Here is a 15,498-nt window from a genome sequence, read left to right as displayed (position 1 = left end):
CAAAGAGGTAATTTGCAAGAGAAAAATAAAGGAAACTAAGAGTGTAAAGAAGAATGTGTATAAAGACAAGTGATGAAAGATTCTAAGAAATCTCATTCTTTAGAGGTGAAGTTGAAAGTTCTGAATCTATTTGATATAGGTGAATGTAGCATTGACAATCAAAGGGCCATGAACTGAGTGATTCTACAGTGAGAACCATTCATGATAATGCTAATACAATTCATAAAAATGCTCAATCATCCACAAATCTCAGCATGACCAGAGACAAAATCTTCATCTTATGCAATTGACAAAATGGAAAGGATACCAGTAATATGCTTGATATACCTTATCAGTAATTCTGATCAAGCATCAAAACCAGCAGAACATGCCTTTGTCTGGGGCAGTCATATGAGATGATGCAAAAATTTTGTATGAAGATCTGATGAAAGATGAAAAGCAACCAAAATTTTTTGCTGTAAATTATGGGTGGTTCAACTGCTACAAGAGTCACTACACATTCCACAATCTTAATATGACCGGTGAGGCTGCAGCTGCAGATTATATTGCCACTTAATCTCTTCAAAGCAAAGATAGGTTGCACACCTACAGGTCATAATCAGAAGTTAAAAAATCCAAGTTAGGTTTCCATTGAGAGTTTCTCAAAAAATCAGCCTTTAACCTCCTGCAAGCTTTTAACTAAAAAAGATTTGGCTACAATGTATTAACTGTGAAAATAAAGATTAGTAGTTATTTGTTTTATACACACTGAATATTTTGTATACTCTAATGCCTTGATATGTATGAAGTGGCGATTCTTGAGAACACAATGCCGCAGATAATGAGAGTCACCTGTATTTCTTTAAATTACCTTAGAAAGTTGACTGTAATCCTGTCATCAATAGCAGCATTGTAAAAAAATTAAAAACAGATATACAACAGTGCATGATGACTATATTACTCATTAAGAGAAATGAGTGGATAAGAAAATTCAATGGTTATAAAAAGCAAAGTACTGATTTGCAGTGATCTCTAATAGACTAAAAAAAGGAAAAATAATGCTCATCAGTTAAAGTGAGAAGGGAGGGAGGGGAGTAGAAATCATTCTATATGTAGCATTACCTAGAACTTGATCTCTTGGGATGAAATAGTTTTCTTGAACGCAAATAAATACTGTAGAGGGTTCGATCATTTAGATCTTTCCCTAAAAAAAAAAAAAAAATTAAAAAGTAATGTTTTCAAAAACACTATTAATTGCAGAGATTTTAAAAATAAAATAAAAGGTTAAAGAAAATTATAGCCAAACATGATTACTTTAAACAGCAGTGTTATGTGATAGTTATGTGATACTTCATGAGTAAATATATAAAAACATGATCACTACAGTTTGGTGTAAATATATAAATATTGAAATTATCAGAAAATATTACAATTTTACTTCTACTTATAATTTTCATAATGGACATGATCCTTTTCTTATGAATCACTTGCTTGATAAGATTGCACATCCATTTCACTCCTACCCTATTTATTCTTTCAACTCTTGGAAGTTTCTCAAAACTTAAATGATGCAATATCATTCTGATATTGCATCATTTAAGTATTTTTTTAAATACTTCCCATGCAGCATAATATATTCTTCTCATCCAACAACCAATACAATAGTAAAGAACTCACAGCATACTCCTCAGGAAATCTTATAATTTCCTGCTTTGTAGTTCAGCATGTTAACATTTTCAGAATGGAACATTAATAAACTTAGCCACTTCCCAAGTAAGTACCACATGATCACTGTCAGCAACCTGGAGGCAGAATAGTTACATCTTTAACTGAAACACCCTCTGACACTCTTTGACATTGAGTTTCTTCTGTCATATGCTGCTTAAGGAAGTGGTCTTGCAACAGCTCAATAAATCTGGTTTTATTATTCTCATGAGATTTTACTGCTACCCAATCAATATTTGGATAATTAAAATCCCCCATTATGAATACTCTTTTCACGTCCATTGTCTTTATTTGGTGATGCATTTCTTCTTCAGCAACTGATCCACCAGATCTGTAACAACACCCCACTATGTATTAAATCTTTTTAGATTCCACCTCACACCGCATGGCTTCAAACTCACTGCCACATGAAAAACTGTAACTAGTATTACAATCATAGGTATCAACACTAACTGGATTCATGTCATCCAATATTACTGGATAACTTGAATAGACAATGGTAATATATTTACTGTTGTCTATCCTTCATAAAAATACTGTATCCTTTACACTCAACACTAGTTAGTATGTCTGTCTGATAGCCAGATCTCTCTAATGTCTACAATCTGAGTTCTTAACATACTGACCAAGGCGACAAATTTTATCCCTTCGTGTATTAACATAAAAGCTACCTGCATGTCCTTTTGTATATACTTATCTGTAGTCTGCGTGACCAGTTACACAACCTGCTGATCTCTGCTCTTCTCTAGTGCCATATATAGGCAAATTTCTTTGCACACATTTGATGGGTCTGAACGACAAACACAAAATCGAAATTATTCTGTACTCGTAATCATTTTCATGATAATGCCCATTCCTGTCATTAACAATGTTACTCTTACATGCAGATTCTCACCATTCCTCTCATTATAATCTAGTTTCTCTGACTCTGCATTAGGTCTAATACCAATTATTAGTTTTACAAGACTTCCGATACTAAATGCATGCCAGTGTAGACTGTCCCTGTTATACAAAATCCAATGTTTTTCTCAAACTCCCTCCACACATCCACAAACTCGCATCCATTCCTTCTGCATAGCCCATGCATTGAATTGTTTACCATCATAGCCATTCTTAATTAATTTGATCATATTGAGGTAATATACTTACCGTTTTCACTTTCACACTCTTCACTCGCTTCTTCGAACAACCCTTTCATATCCTCTTTCATACTGACCTAATCACTAATTAAGTAATTAGTACCTACTATGATCGTGTTTACTTTTCTTTTCTGTTTTTGAATTGCATGCGCTATATTTTTCATTTTTGCTTTGGGAAAACTTGAAGTTATAACCTGCTCATCAACAGCACGTTTTATGATAGAGTCACCATACCAAATAATATCCTTCTTTTTACAATCACCATCACTTACCAGATTTTTGTTACTTACTAAGTTACCTGATTCTGTGCTTTGTTGTTTCTTATTTTGCTGCTTAATTTTCTTTTCCTCCCTATGTTGATTCAAACACTGCTTGATTTTATGTAATTCCTGCATTGTCTGTCTAATAGCAGCAAAATAAGAAACAACAAGGCATGGAAACAGGTAAGTCAGGAAGTAATGAAAATCAGGTAAGTGACGTTGTTTGTAAAAAGAAGGATGTTATTTGGTATGGTGACTCTATAATAAAACATGCTATTGATGAGCAGGATTATAACTTAGAGTTTTCCTGGAAAAAAATAAAGAAAATAAAGGAAGCAATTCAAAAACAGAAAAAATAACTAAATGAGATCGTAACTGTAGCAGGTACTAACAACTTAATTAGCGATAAATTCAGTATGAGAAAGGGTATGAGAGAGTTGTGGGAAGAGGCGAAAATGAAGAGTGAAAATTGTCCATATTTTACTTCAATATGATAAAAATGAATTAAGAAGAAGGGCTATGATGGCAAACGATTCAGGAATGAGGCGAGTTTTTGGATATGTTGAGTGAGTCTGAGGGAAGATTGGATTTGTATAAGAGAGATGGCCTACACCTGAATGCGTTTGGTATCAGAAGTCTTTAAAAACTAATAACAGATATGAGACCTAACACAGAGAGAGACAGGGAAACTAAATTATAAAGGGAGGAATGGTGATAATGTGAGTATAAGAGCAACAATCTTACATAACTATCTTAATGATGGAAATGGGCTTTATCATGAAAATGCTGACAAGGAGAATAACAGGTATGAGACCTAACACAGAGAGACACAACAATGATACATAACTGTCTTAATGATGGAAATGGGCTTTATCAAGAAAATGCTGACAAGGAGAGAACGATTTCAACTTTGTGTATGTCCAGCTGCTAATGAAATCAGTATTTCATGTTGCAGTTCGGACCCATCAAATGTGTGCAAAGATATCTACATGTATAAGGCACTAGAGAAAAAGACAGATCTGCAAGTTGTCCAACTGTGTCAGGCAGACTGCAGACAAGAGTATATAAAAGAACATGCAGATAGATTATTATGTCTGTACACAAATGCTAGGTGTATCAGAAACAAAGGGGGAGAGTTTGTTGCCTCAGTCAATATGCTGGGACCTCAGATTGCAGGCATTAGTGAGACCCGGCTATCAAAATTACACATACTAACTAGTATCGAGTGTAAAGGGTACACTATTTTAAGGAAGGATGGAGCAGATAGGAGAGTAGGGGGGCGTGCTGCTAATGAATCAGATGACTTGAATCCAGTTAGAGTTGAGACCTACGATTGTAGTACTACTACTAACAGTATTTCATGTGGCAGTGAGTTGAAGCCATCTGGTATGAGGTAGAATCTAACAAGATCAATTACATAGTGGGGAGTTGTTACAGACCTGGTGGATGAGTTGCCAGTGATGAAGAAATGCATCACCAAATAGAAAAGATGAGCGTGAAAAGAATAATGATAATGGGAGACTTTAATTATCACACAAACACTTACAGGCTGTACATGGCATTTGCAGTTGAGAGACATGTAAACAAATGTAAAGACGCAGTATTAAATCATAACTGCATAAAATTAACTGTTGTTAATTAGTTAAATTAATTAGCATAAAATTTTTTATAATGATTCGTTCATTAGTATATAGGCTATGCTATTGCGAAGCAGTTGTATCGATTGTACTAGGCTACATAAAGAAATCATATTGCTATTTCTTCATTATCAATGCATGAATCGTTATGCCTGTAAATAAATATCAATTTCTTTTTCACATTATCTTTTCATTTTTGATGTCTAGTGTTAGTAATATGTATAACATCTATAGTGTTTTGTATCATATAAGACAATATCGATGTAGGTACTGAGAGACATACGATTCATCTTGTAAACTGACAATGTAAACATACGGTATCAATAAATACAGTACTGTGTTTTTCACTTCCTCATGATTTTCTTTAATGACATTTTCTTTTCTCTAGCTTGCTTTATTGTAAGAGTATGGTATATAATACATACATATCATACAAAATATGTGTTAATTGACTGTTTATGTTATCCAACAGTAGGCTATTAGTAGTTAAGTTTTTGGGGAGTCAAAAGTTATACACGGATTTTCGAACAATGGGGGAGGTCGGCTCCTAACCCTCATGTTGTTCAAGAGTCAACTGTATTTCTTGAACAGACTGTAAGAGCTGTTTGGTATATTTCAATCGGTTAATATTTTAAACAATTCTAATTTTAAAGTTACCTATTTTTCTAAATCTATTTTTTGTATTTTTACCTTTTCTCTTATTTCTTTGTTCATGTAATTTATAATTTTATAGAGTTTTTGTTGTAGCTTAGATGCACTGGTGTCCAAAAGCTAAGGAAGAACTACATTTTTGCCAGTATATGAAAAACTTTTCATCACTACAGCCAAACATGGACATAAATTTATTGCTAGCATACTAATAAATTATATTACACAAAAAATGTTGTTTGTTTTCTGGAGGTGAATTTCGAGCAGCAAAGAATCTCTCTATTGAGATCTGGGGAGCATGCTGGCCACTCAATTCAATTAATATTCTCGGCGGTCTCCAAAAGTATCTCCATTGCTTGTGTACAATGTAGTGTGGCATTGTCATTCATAAAAATGAATCAGACACTATGTTCAAGAACTTTGTTGCAATATCATTCACCAGTCACAGTCCCTTTTTCCAGCACTTGTAGCTCAGAAGTACCAACTTCATGCCAGATCAGGTGTCATCTAGAATCAGAAGAAAGACTAAAACAACTCTCATTTGTAAAGAGTACATTAGCCCATTAGTATCTTGTCCAATTTTTATGACTATAACACCACTGAAAATGTACTCTATGATGAGCTGTGGATAAAGGGATGCAGACTACAGGCCTTCGGGCATATAGGCCTACTAGCCACAGACATCTTGCCATAGTTTGTCAAGATATCAGCATGCCTGTGGAGCCGACTTGCAAGCTGACATGCCATGGTGTATCTATGTTTTGCTGTTATAACAAAAATCTGTCGTCATGCCCTGTGGTAGAGCAAGAATACTGGAACGCATTCCACTGTTTCAAAATGCTGCCCAGAGCCTGGATACAATGCTATATAAGATTCCAAACTCTCTGGCAATATCAGTAATTCTGCAGCCTTCTTCTAGCTTTCCAATAATTCTTCCCTGCATGAAATCATCTCGATGATGTCTTTAAGACATTACAAGACATCCAAGTTTGCAACTTTATTTCTTCACAAAAAGAGCTTCCTTCAAGCACAGTTTGCTTAACGCAGCCTTTTGCCTTTTATCCTGTTCAGTGCTACCATGTAACCCCCTTTGTGTGCAATTTCAAAATTTGAATGTGTACCCACTTTCTACTCAAAATTCTCAGCTATACAAATTGCCGCAAGATGATTTGCCTGAATTTATGGTTGTTATCTTCAGAAAAAGTGTTTGTCTTTAGGTTTTGGACACCAGTATATATACTTGGCTAGTTCTGATATGAAATTCTTCCACCTCTCTCTGTTTTTCCCTTACTTCTTGTTTTGCAATTGCACTGTTTCTTTTGTACTCTATTTCTGTTTCTACTGTCTTGGAATGCAGTCATTTCTGGTAATTGTCTTTTTTTTTTGTTTGTTTTTTATTATCTTTTCTATTTCTATGTTCCGCTTTCATAGTGTTATCTTTTTCTATTACATTTACTCTTTATTACTAAGCTTTCTGTTGCTGCTTTTGTCAGGATTTGTTTCATATTTTTCCATTCTTCTTGTATGTCATTTGATTCGTGTTTTTTTTTTTTTTATAATAATAATAATAATATTGATGTGAGAATATTTGTTTAAAAACTATGGAAAAAACCAACAAAAAGAAATACAAGATGGAGTAGTGAAAAGGGGTAATATAATGGAAGTGGTGACTAATATAATGGAAGTGCAAAACCATCAATTTTTGTAGGCATAACTTTACTGATATTATTTTACTGTTTGGCACAAAATGACATTAAAAAAAAAAAAAAAAAAAAAACGAAGTCCAGATATTTTACTAAAAATGCATGCTCTTAAATAATAGAAACTAAATTATAGATATTCTCCACATAAAAAAATAAATCAATGGAAAATTCAAATATTACAAATTAAAACTGCTGTAAACAATTGTTATCCTCTTTTGCAATCATGAGGTGCCAGGCTATAAATTATTATATTATTAAGATCCTTAAAATTAATCACAATTTCTCAAATTTTAATTGTCTGAAAGACAACACAGGATACACATCCAGAAGCACCTTAATATTTTATATTTATTGTTATATTATTGTTACTACATACAGGCACCTCCATGCAGTCCATAGACTCATGGGATAGAAATCCTAGGGGAATCATCATAAATAGGCACACCTCTATGGGATTTCTAGCTTATATATTAAAATTTACTTATGGATATATGTTGCACGTTGTCCTTCAGAAATTTCAACTTATGGCCACATAGAAACTGGTCACTCATACTGACCTACATTTACCTTCTCTTTAAGATAAAATGCTTCCTCTGTTTCTATATGGAATCCATTAAATTCAATGCAACTACAACCTATTCTATTTTGGACAAAGAGATCAATCTATCTTAAAACACATTTCTAAATATCAATCTTACATCTAACTAAACATCATAAGTTTGGCCTTGCAGAACATGAATTAATAACATTAGTCAAAGGATCCTTTAGAAGTGAAATGATGCAAAGTTGCTATATAAAAGCATTTATTAATTAAAATGCCTTTTCAAAAAAGTGCTGAAGTTCTTCATCATTCCCAGCCTTAACTTTGACAATGGACTGTCAATGCTCAAAATATAAGAAATTGTTATTAGCAACTGTATTTCTTATTTTAAAGGATTATAATAGTGTATAGTTTACAACCATGGCATCCTTATGACTGCACATGAGAAAATAATTATTCTTTATGGCACAGTTTTAATTTGTAATACAGGTAACTCTAGTTATATGCGAGGGCTTGAGTTATCAATAATTACTACATATATCGAAAATACATAAATCAGGAGACTTCTAACCTAGGATAATAAAGGTTGTGTTCCCAAATGAGCGAAATTCAGATCTTTCATGATTAATTTAATTGAAAATGCACATATTTATCATATATATTAAAGCATAAATAAAATATTCAGTATGTATAAAACATAATATAGTAATTCAAGTAGTTCTTTATTTTCAAGATTAATACATCGTGACCAGGAGTGACCAACTTATTCCATCAGATTTGCTTTCAAATACCTGCATGGTGAAGTGTGGGTCTATGCATAAGCATAAATCAGGAAGGAACCACATCTTAATCACATATTTTTTTAGTTGGCATGCTGAAACTGAAGGCTCATAAGAGGTTGAAGGCTGCTTTTTCAAGAATCAATAGAAACCTGACTTGCAGTTTTCAACTTCTGATGTAAACATCCTTGTATCATTTAACAAAGATTCATCATCATCATCATCAAATTCCTGATATGTACCCTCAAGGGGTGTACAGGATATGATAGTACTACATGAAAAATTTACGTCAGGGGTGCTTAAGGGTCAAAGCTGTATAACTCAGAGGAGACCTCCACATAACCTTTAAAGGAATGCGGAGAACCGACCAGGGCTTCTGACCTAATGTCCAATTCTCACCTTCTCGTGGTGCACCCTGTTGGGTATCTACCTGGATACTGAACGAACGAGGATGGACTGGCAATTTGGAATTTAGCCGACCAAATTGTATTCTTATTGGCTTAAACCAATATAGAAAATGATGGTACAACATGACAAAATTAATGAAGTTTGCAATCTCTTATTCACTTTAGAATGCCTCATGTTGTAGGAAATATTTTTGAAGAGAGTCATAACATCTATCAACTTAAAAGCTTGAGACATGACCTTTGCTGTGAGAGTAGAGCCTGGGAGTTTTCTCAGGCTCTACCTCCACAGAATTTGACTGAGATTCCTTACCAATGTGTTTTTCCATCGCCAGATCTTCGTCACTCAGGGTGCTGCTGTTATTTACAGGTAAAAACAATACTGCATAGACCAATAAGGAAACAGAGACCCAAATTGTACAAAAAGTCACTCAGCGCAGTGAAAAGAGGTATGAAACAAGGTGCATGTGTGGAAGTTTCTGCCACCCAGGATAGGAAACTATCACATCATATCAGGTCTCTATCATATCATGCCTCTTTCTACTGTCTGCTAGCATCCTAGTTCACAAATTCACAATCTTTCTTCATAAACTATATTGCATAATAGTGATATCATCTTTAACACACTCCTCTGCACTCTCTTTACTGTATCTGCATCACCTCAGAAACCAGGAGGTGATGCAGATACAGTGGGACATCCCTATTCTTATATGTCAGTGTTTGTTTCAGCATTGAAATTATCCTCTGAGTTGCATTTGCAATTCTTGTTATATGACCTCTGAACTTCAACTTCTCATCTACTAAAACTCCAAACTTCCTAACCTGGTCAGATTCTTCAAGCATAATCCTGCCAGTATAATACACCACTGGATATCTCATTACACCAAAGTGCACAACTTTACATTTACTAACATTGAACTGACAGCCATTTTCACATGCCCACAATTCCAGACTATTTAAATCATTCTGCAAATTCTGCATGCCAGTTGATTCCACATTGCCCTGCCTATCTTTGCATCATCAGCAAATACCTGTATTTCACCTGTTAAATCCTTTATCATAATGTAAAGATTGGGTGCATGTTGTGCAGCAGCTAAGTTCTCGTTCCTGCACCCTGTTAGTACCCATTAGGGGAAACTAAAGCTGCTATCAACCAAATGCAAGTGATAGAACTAAAATGCTCCAAATTCCTGTCCTAAAGGATCCCACCTGGAGCCAGGCCTAAATATAATATCATTTAATATCGAAGGTTTCTCCAGTGTCAAGCAAGATCTCATTGCAAATATTTGCAGAGATAATGACTGTGATGTACTCTGCCTGCAAGAAACTCACAAAGGGGGGAAGGCCGCAAGACCTTAAATTCATTGCATGAAACTCATCAAAGAGAGACCCATGATAAATATGGTAGTGCAATGTTTACAAACTTGGGGGAGACCGGACTCCTACCAGGCACGTTCCTTGGGTGGTGGATGAGGAAAGCCCCAACGGGTTGCTCCGAATAAAGAATAAGGAGCCGTGGACCAAATGGTGTGGCAGAGGAAAAACAAGCCGGCTACACTAAAATGCCAAAAACTTCCATGGATTACATGATTACTGGGAATACATCTCGCACTACCGCGTATGGGATAGCCGACGAGCTAACATGAGCATCACACAGTGTTGGTGGGAAATCTTCTATGTGGTCAGCAAAATGTGATACGTATATAGCTACTGTAAATATCAGATCTCCATACAAGACAGGAAAACTTCAAATTCTACAAGAGAATCAGAAAAGGATAAAGTGGGATATCATAGGAATATCAAAAATTCACTGGACAGGAGAAGGATGCTTAAACATACCAGAGGGCAAATTATTCTATTCAGGAAGCAGAGACAATGTACATAGAGAAGGAATTGCAATCCTAATAAAACAAAATCTTACTGCAAGTATAACAGATATTAAGCCTATCTCATCCAGAATAATAGGAATTAGACTAAAAGCCAAAGAAAAGGACTACACATAAATCCAGATTTATGCACCAGACACAAGTCATAATGAAGAAGACAAACAACTATTCTATAATGATCTCCAAAAAGAAATAGATAATACAAACTCCAGAGACATCTTACTCATAATTGGAGATTTCAACGCTAAGAGTGGAACTTTCAGAGAAGTAAAAAATGTAATGGGGAAATTTGGAATTGGAACCAAAAATGAAAGGGGAGAAACTATGCTCAATTTCTGCAAAGAAAACAACCTTGTCATCTCAAACACAATATTTTACCATAGACCTAGTTTTAAATATACCTGGACCTCACCAGATAGAGAAATACAAAAGTGTATACATATCCTAATTAGTAATAAATGGAAAACCTCAATTAAAAATGTAAGAACACTCAAAAGCCTTGAGCTGAATATAGACCATGAACTCCTCTCTACAACGATGCAGATAAAATTCAAAGTCAACTATAAAAGAAATAGAATTGATAAACTCCACACATAAAAGTTTAAAAATAACCAAATAAGATTAGACTACATTAGGAAAATTGAAGAAATAAATGGGACTCAAACAGATGAAACTGAAAACCTTTGGAAAACAAGAAAAGAAATATTAATTAATTCAGTAAGGGAAACTTTAGGAATTTATAAGAGACCCAATAATAAATGGATAACATCTGAAATATCAGAAAAATGTAAAGAAAAAAGAAAACTAAAAACAAAAATAAACAGACATATCTCAGAAGAAAACAAGAAGAAATAAACAACTCAAAAATGAAATTGATAAACTGCAGACAGGCTAAAGAAAACTAGCTAAACTAAAAAGCAGAAAAATGCAATGAGGCATATAAACACTATAACTCAAAAACCTTACATAACACAATTAAAGAAATTACAAAAAACTTTTCACCACTACCTCTAACAATGATCAACCATCAGGGCGAGGAAACAGGAAATCCAAATGCGATAAAGGCAATATGGATGGAGCACTACCAAGAAACCTTTAAGAATGAAAGCAATAACTACCTAATAACAAAGCCCCACACTAACTCAAGACATGACACCTTAATGATCCTTCCATCGGAAGTGGAGAATGCTCTAAAGCGAATGAAATCTGACAAAGCACCAGGGATAGACCAAATCTCATCAGAACTCTGGAAAGAAAGAAAGCAAACAACTTTAAAATTCCTTACCACACTTTTCAACAAAATCATTAAAACAGGAGAAATACCAGAAGATTGGAGAACAGGAATTATCATACCAATTTACAAGAAAGGTGATAAGAAAAATTGTAAAAACTACAGACTAATCACATTACTCAGCCATGCTTACAAAATATTTACAAGAATCTTGTAGAACAGAATAAAGAGCACATATGAGATCATTCTTAGTGAAGAAAAGGCAGCCTTCAGAAAGAATCGCTCCACATTGGATCAGATCTTCATAATACAAAGATTAGCAGAATTATACTGGGAACTTAACAAAAATATCTATTACTGTTTTACAGATTTTAAACAGGCCTTCAACTCAATAAACAGAGTAATCTTATTAAGAATATTAAAACAGAAACAAATTGATGAAGATACCCTAAACTTCTTAGAAAAATATTATAGTCTCACAGAAGCAATAATTAAATTCAATAGTATAACAACAGATAAAATAAACATCAGTAAAGGAGTAGCCCAAGGATGTCCCTTCTCCCCATACCTTTTTAACATCTACCTAGAGGATATGGTTAACCAAGCCTTGGAAGTAGAAAAAGAGGTCAACCTAAATGGTTATAACCTTAATAACATAAAATACGCAGATGACACTGCAATGATAGCAGACACAAAAGAAAAATGGTAAACTTAATAACCAAACTAAACAATACGGCTAAAGAATACAGCATGACCATAAATACAGTCAAAACAAAAATTTTAATAATTGGAAAAAAACAAAGAAAAACTAAACTTCTCCTTGAATGGATCAACAATTGAACAGGTAAAACAATTCAACTATTTAGGAACAGTAATAACAGAACACCTAGATACCATGACCAGAATTAAACATAGAATATCGACTGCATGGTCATCATTTAATAAGCTAGGTAAAATCTGGAAAAATAATAAAATCTCCAAACCTCTAAAAATAAAATTATATAATGCAATTATAATACCCACTGTGCTATATGCTTCAGAAACTTGGACACTCAAGAAGACAGAGATATGAAAACTGGAGGCTTTCGAGATGAAATGTCTCAGAAAAATAAATAATAAAACAAAATGGACAGAAAAGAAAACAAATGAAACTGTAAGACAAGACCTAAAATATACAGACCCATTAATCAAAAAGATCAAAAGAAGACAACTTCACTGGTACAGACATGTCGAGAGAATGCCATCAAAAAGACTACCCGACCTTGCTCTGTATGCAAGAATAAAAGAAAAAAGAAAAAAAAGGAAGACCAAGAACTAAATGGATAACAACAATAAAGGTCAACTCTGGATTACAAACATATAGATAGCTCACCAGCCATGCAAAAAACCGAGGCTACTGGAGGTTGTTGTGAAAACATGGAAGACTCAACCCATCCCCGACGGAAGAGGACAGTAAGCAAGTAATGTTTACAAAAGAAAACTTAATTCCATCGTCCACTGACTCAACAAACAACAGATACTTTGAGATTATTACAATCACATTTAAAACTATCTCAATCACCTCAGTTTATAAACTGCCATAAGAAGCTTTCTCCTTCCTTGACATCTCCCTTAATAATAATGCATGCATGACTAATGTTGTATTAGGTGACTTTAACAGCCATAGTATTAACTGGGGTTACACAAAGTCCAACGAAGATGGAGAACGTGTTGAAAAAAGGGCTGAAAACCTTTCTCTAAACCTGATACATAATCCAAAACTCCCTGCATCTTTCAACAGTGGCAGATGGAAGTGAGGCTATAACCCTGATCTCATATTTGTTAGCTCAAAAATATCCAACATTTGTGTTAAAAAGGTTTTAAATCCCATTCCACATACTCAACATAGACCTATAATGCTTCAATTTAACCCAGTCATTATGCCTAACACAGTACCTTATAGACGATGATTTAATTTCAAAAAAGCTAATTGGAAGGGTTTCATGGAAGATCTTGACCACTCCATAGAACAGTCCCTCCAAACCCTCAAGAGTATCCCGAATTCATAAAATACTGAGGAAAATCTCCACCAAACACATCCCCCTGAGGATGCCGCACAAACTACATTCCAGACCTTTCCAGTGACATACAAGCCCAGTATGCGAATTACAACAATTTACAACACCAAACCCTTCTCAGAGGAGACTATCCAAGCAGAAGAAAAATTATGCTCCAAGATCACAGAGGAAAAGGCATTCATCATGGAAAAAAGAAACAGAAGCCCTTGATATGACCCATAGTAGCAGAAAGGCATGGAACTTTATCAACAGAATTAGGAAGGATTTCACTAAGCTATATGAGCATCCACGGCTAATCAAATTGCTCACCAGCTGCTGCTGAATGCAAAATTTCCTAGAAAGCACCCAAAAAATAAGATAGAACCCCAAGTGAAGAAAAAATATGATTAACTCAGATTTCACCATCACTGAACTTAATGCCACCATAAACCTAGAAAATCTGCAGGACTTGATGATATCTGTAATGAACAAATTAAACATTTTGGATCCAGGACTAAAGAGTGGTTATTAAAACTACACAACACTTGCCTCAGAACCCTAAGGATACCAACTATCTGGAGGCATGCTAAAGTGGTGGCCTTTCTGAAACCAGTCAAAACTCCAACCGAAGCAAAAATTTACGGACCTATTGTATATCACTACTCAACAACCTCTTCAAACTCTATGAATGATTAATTTTGAATAGGCTACAACCCCTAAATGAACCCCCCTTCTTATTGCTGAGCAGGCTGGTTTTAGACCAGACCAAATCCTGTACATCACAAATTCTCAACCTCACTCAATATATAGAAAATGGTTATGAGCAAAAACTAGCCACAGGAGCAGGCTTTGTAGACATAACTGCAACATATGATACCATAAACCATCTCACACTCAGAAATAAAATATACAGAATAACTAGAGACTATCACCTTGTTCTTCTGATCCAATCACTCTTGGAAAACAGATGCTTTTTTTTTTGTGGACCTGGGGGGGAGGGTAGAGTTGCTGTCATCCCCCAAAAAAATGGTCTCCGTCTCCCCCAGGGAAATGTGTTATCACCATTACTTTTCAACATTTACGCCAATGATCTCCCCACCTTTCCAGGAACTAGAAATTTTATCTATGCTGATGACCTTGCCATAGCTACTCAATCAAAAAATTTCAAGTCAATTGAAACTACTCTATCACTTGTCTTAAATAGTCTAACCACATATTACAGCAGCAATTAAAACCAAACCCCCTTGAAAACCTAGACTGGCATTTTCCACCTTAACAATAAGAAAGCCAACAGGAAGCTACAGATTTCTTGGGAGGTTCTAATTTAGAACATTCCTGGAACCCAATCTACCTCCGTGTGACTCTCGATCACACCCTTTCATATAAAACAAACATAGAAAAAATGAAGGCAAAAGTGAATACAAGAAACAACATACTAAGAAAGCTTATCTCCTCCAAATGGGGTGTGGACCCTAGCACACCGAGATCTTCTGCCTTGGCACTTTGTTATTCTTCTGCTGAATATGCCTA

The 15,498-nt window shown here is 34.8% G+C and overlaps 1 protein-coding gene across 2 annotated transcripts in view; it reads right to left on the bottom strand.

Moving 5' to 3' along the window:
- Positions 1 to 15,498, bottom strand: part of LOC150110651 (uncharacterized) — a 368,437-nt gene that overhangs the window by 192,394 nt on the left and 160,545 nt on the right. For both annotated transcript variants that reach the window (XM_090400018.1, XM_090400012.1), the window contains exon 7: positions 1,102 to 1,183. In XM_090400018.1, coding sequence (XP_090256144.1) covers positions 1,102 to 1,183 — 82 coding nt within the window. The remainder of the gene's footprint in view (positions 1 to 1,101; positions 1,184 to 15,498) is intronic.

This window comes from Typopeltis vanoorti, chromosome 1, assembly GCF_054136105.1.
Source record: "Typopeltis vanoorti isolate ZY-2024b chromosome 1, IOZ_Tvanoo_1.0, whole genome shotgun sequence".
Classification (NCBI taxonomy): Eukaryota; Metazoa; Arthropoda; class Arachnida; order Uropygi; family Thelyphonidae; genus Typopeltis; species Typopeltis vanoorti.
This window is presented reverse-complemented; position numbering and strand designations above follow the sequence as displayed.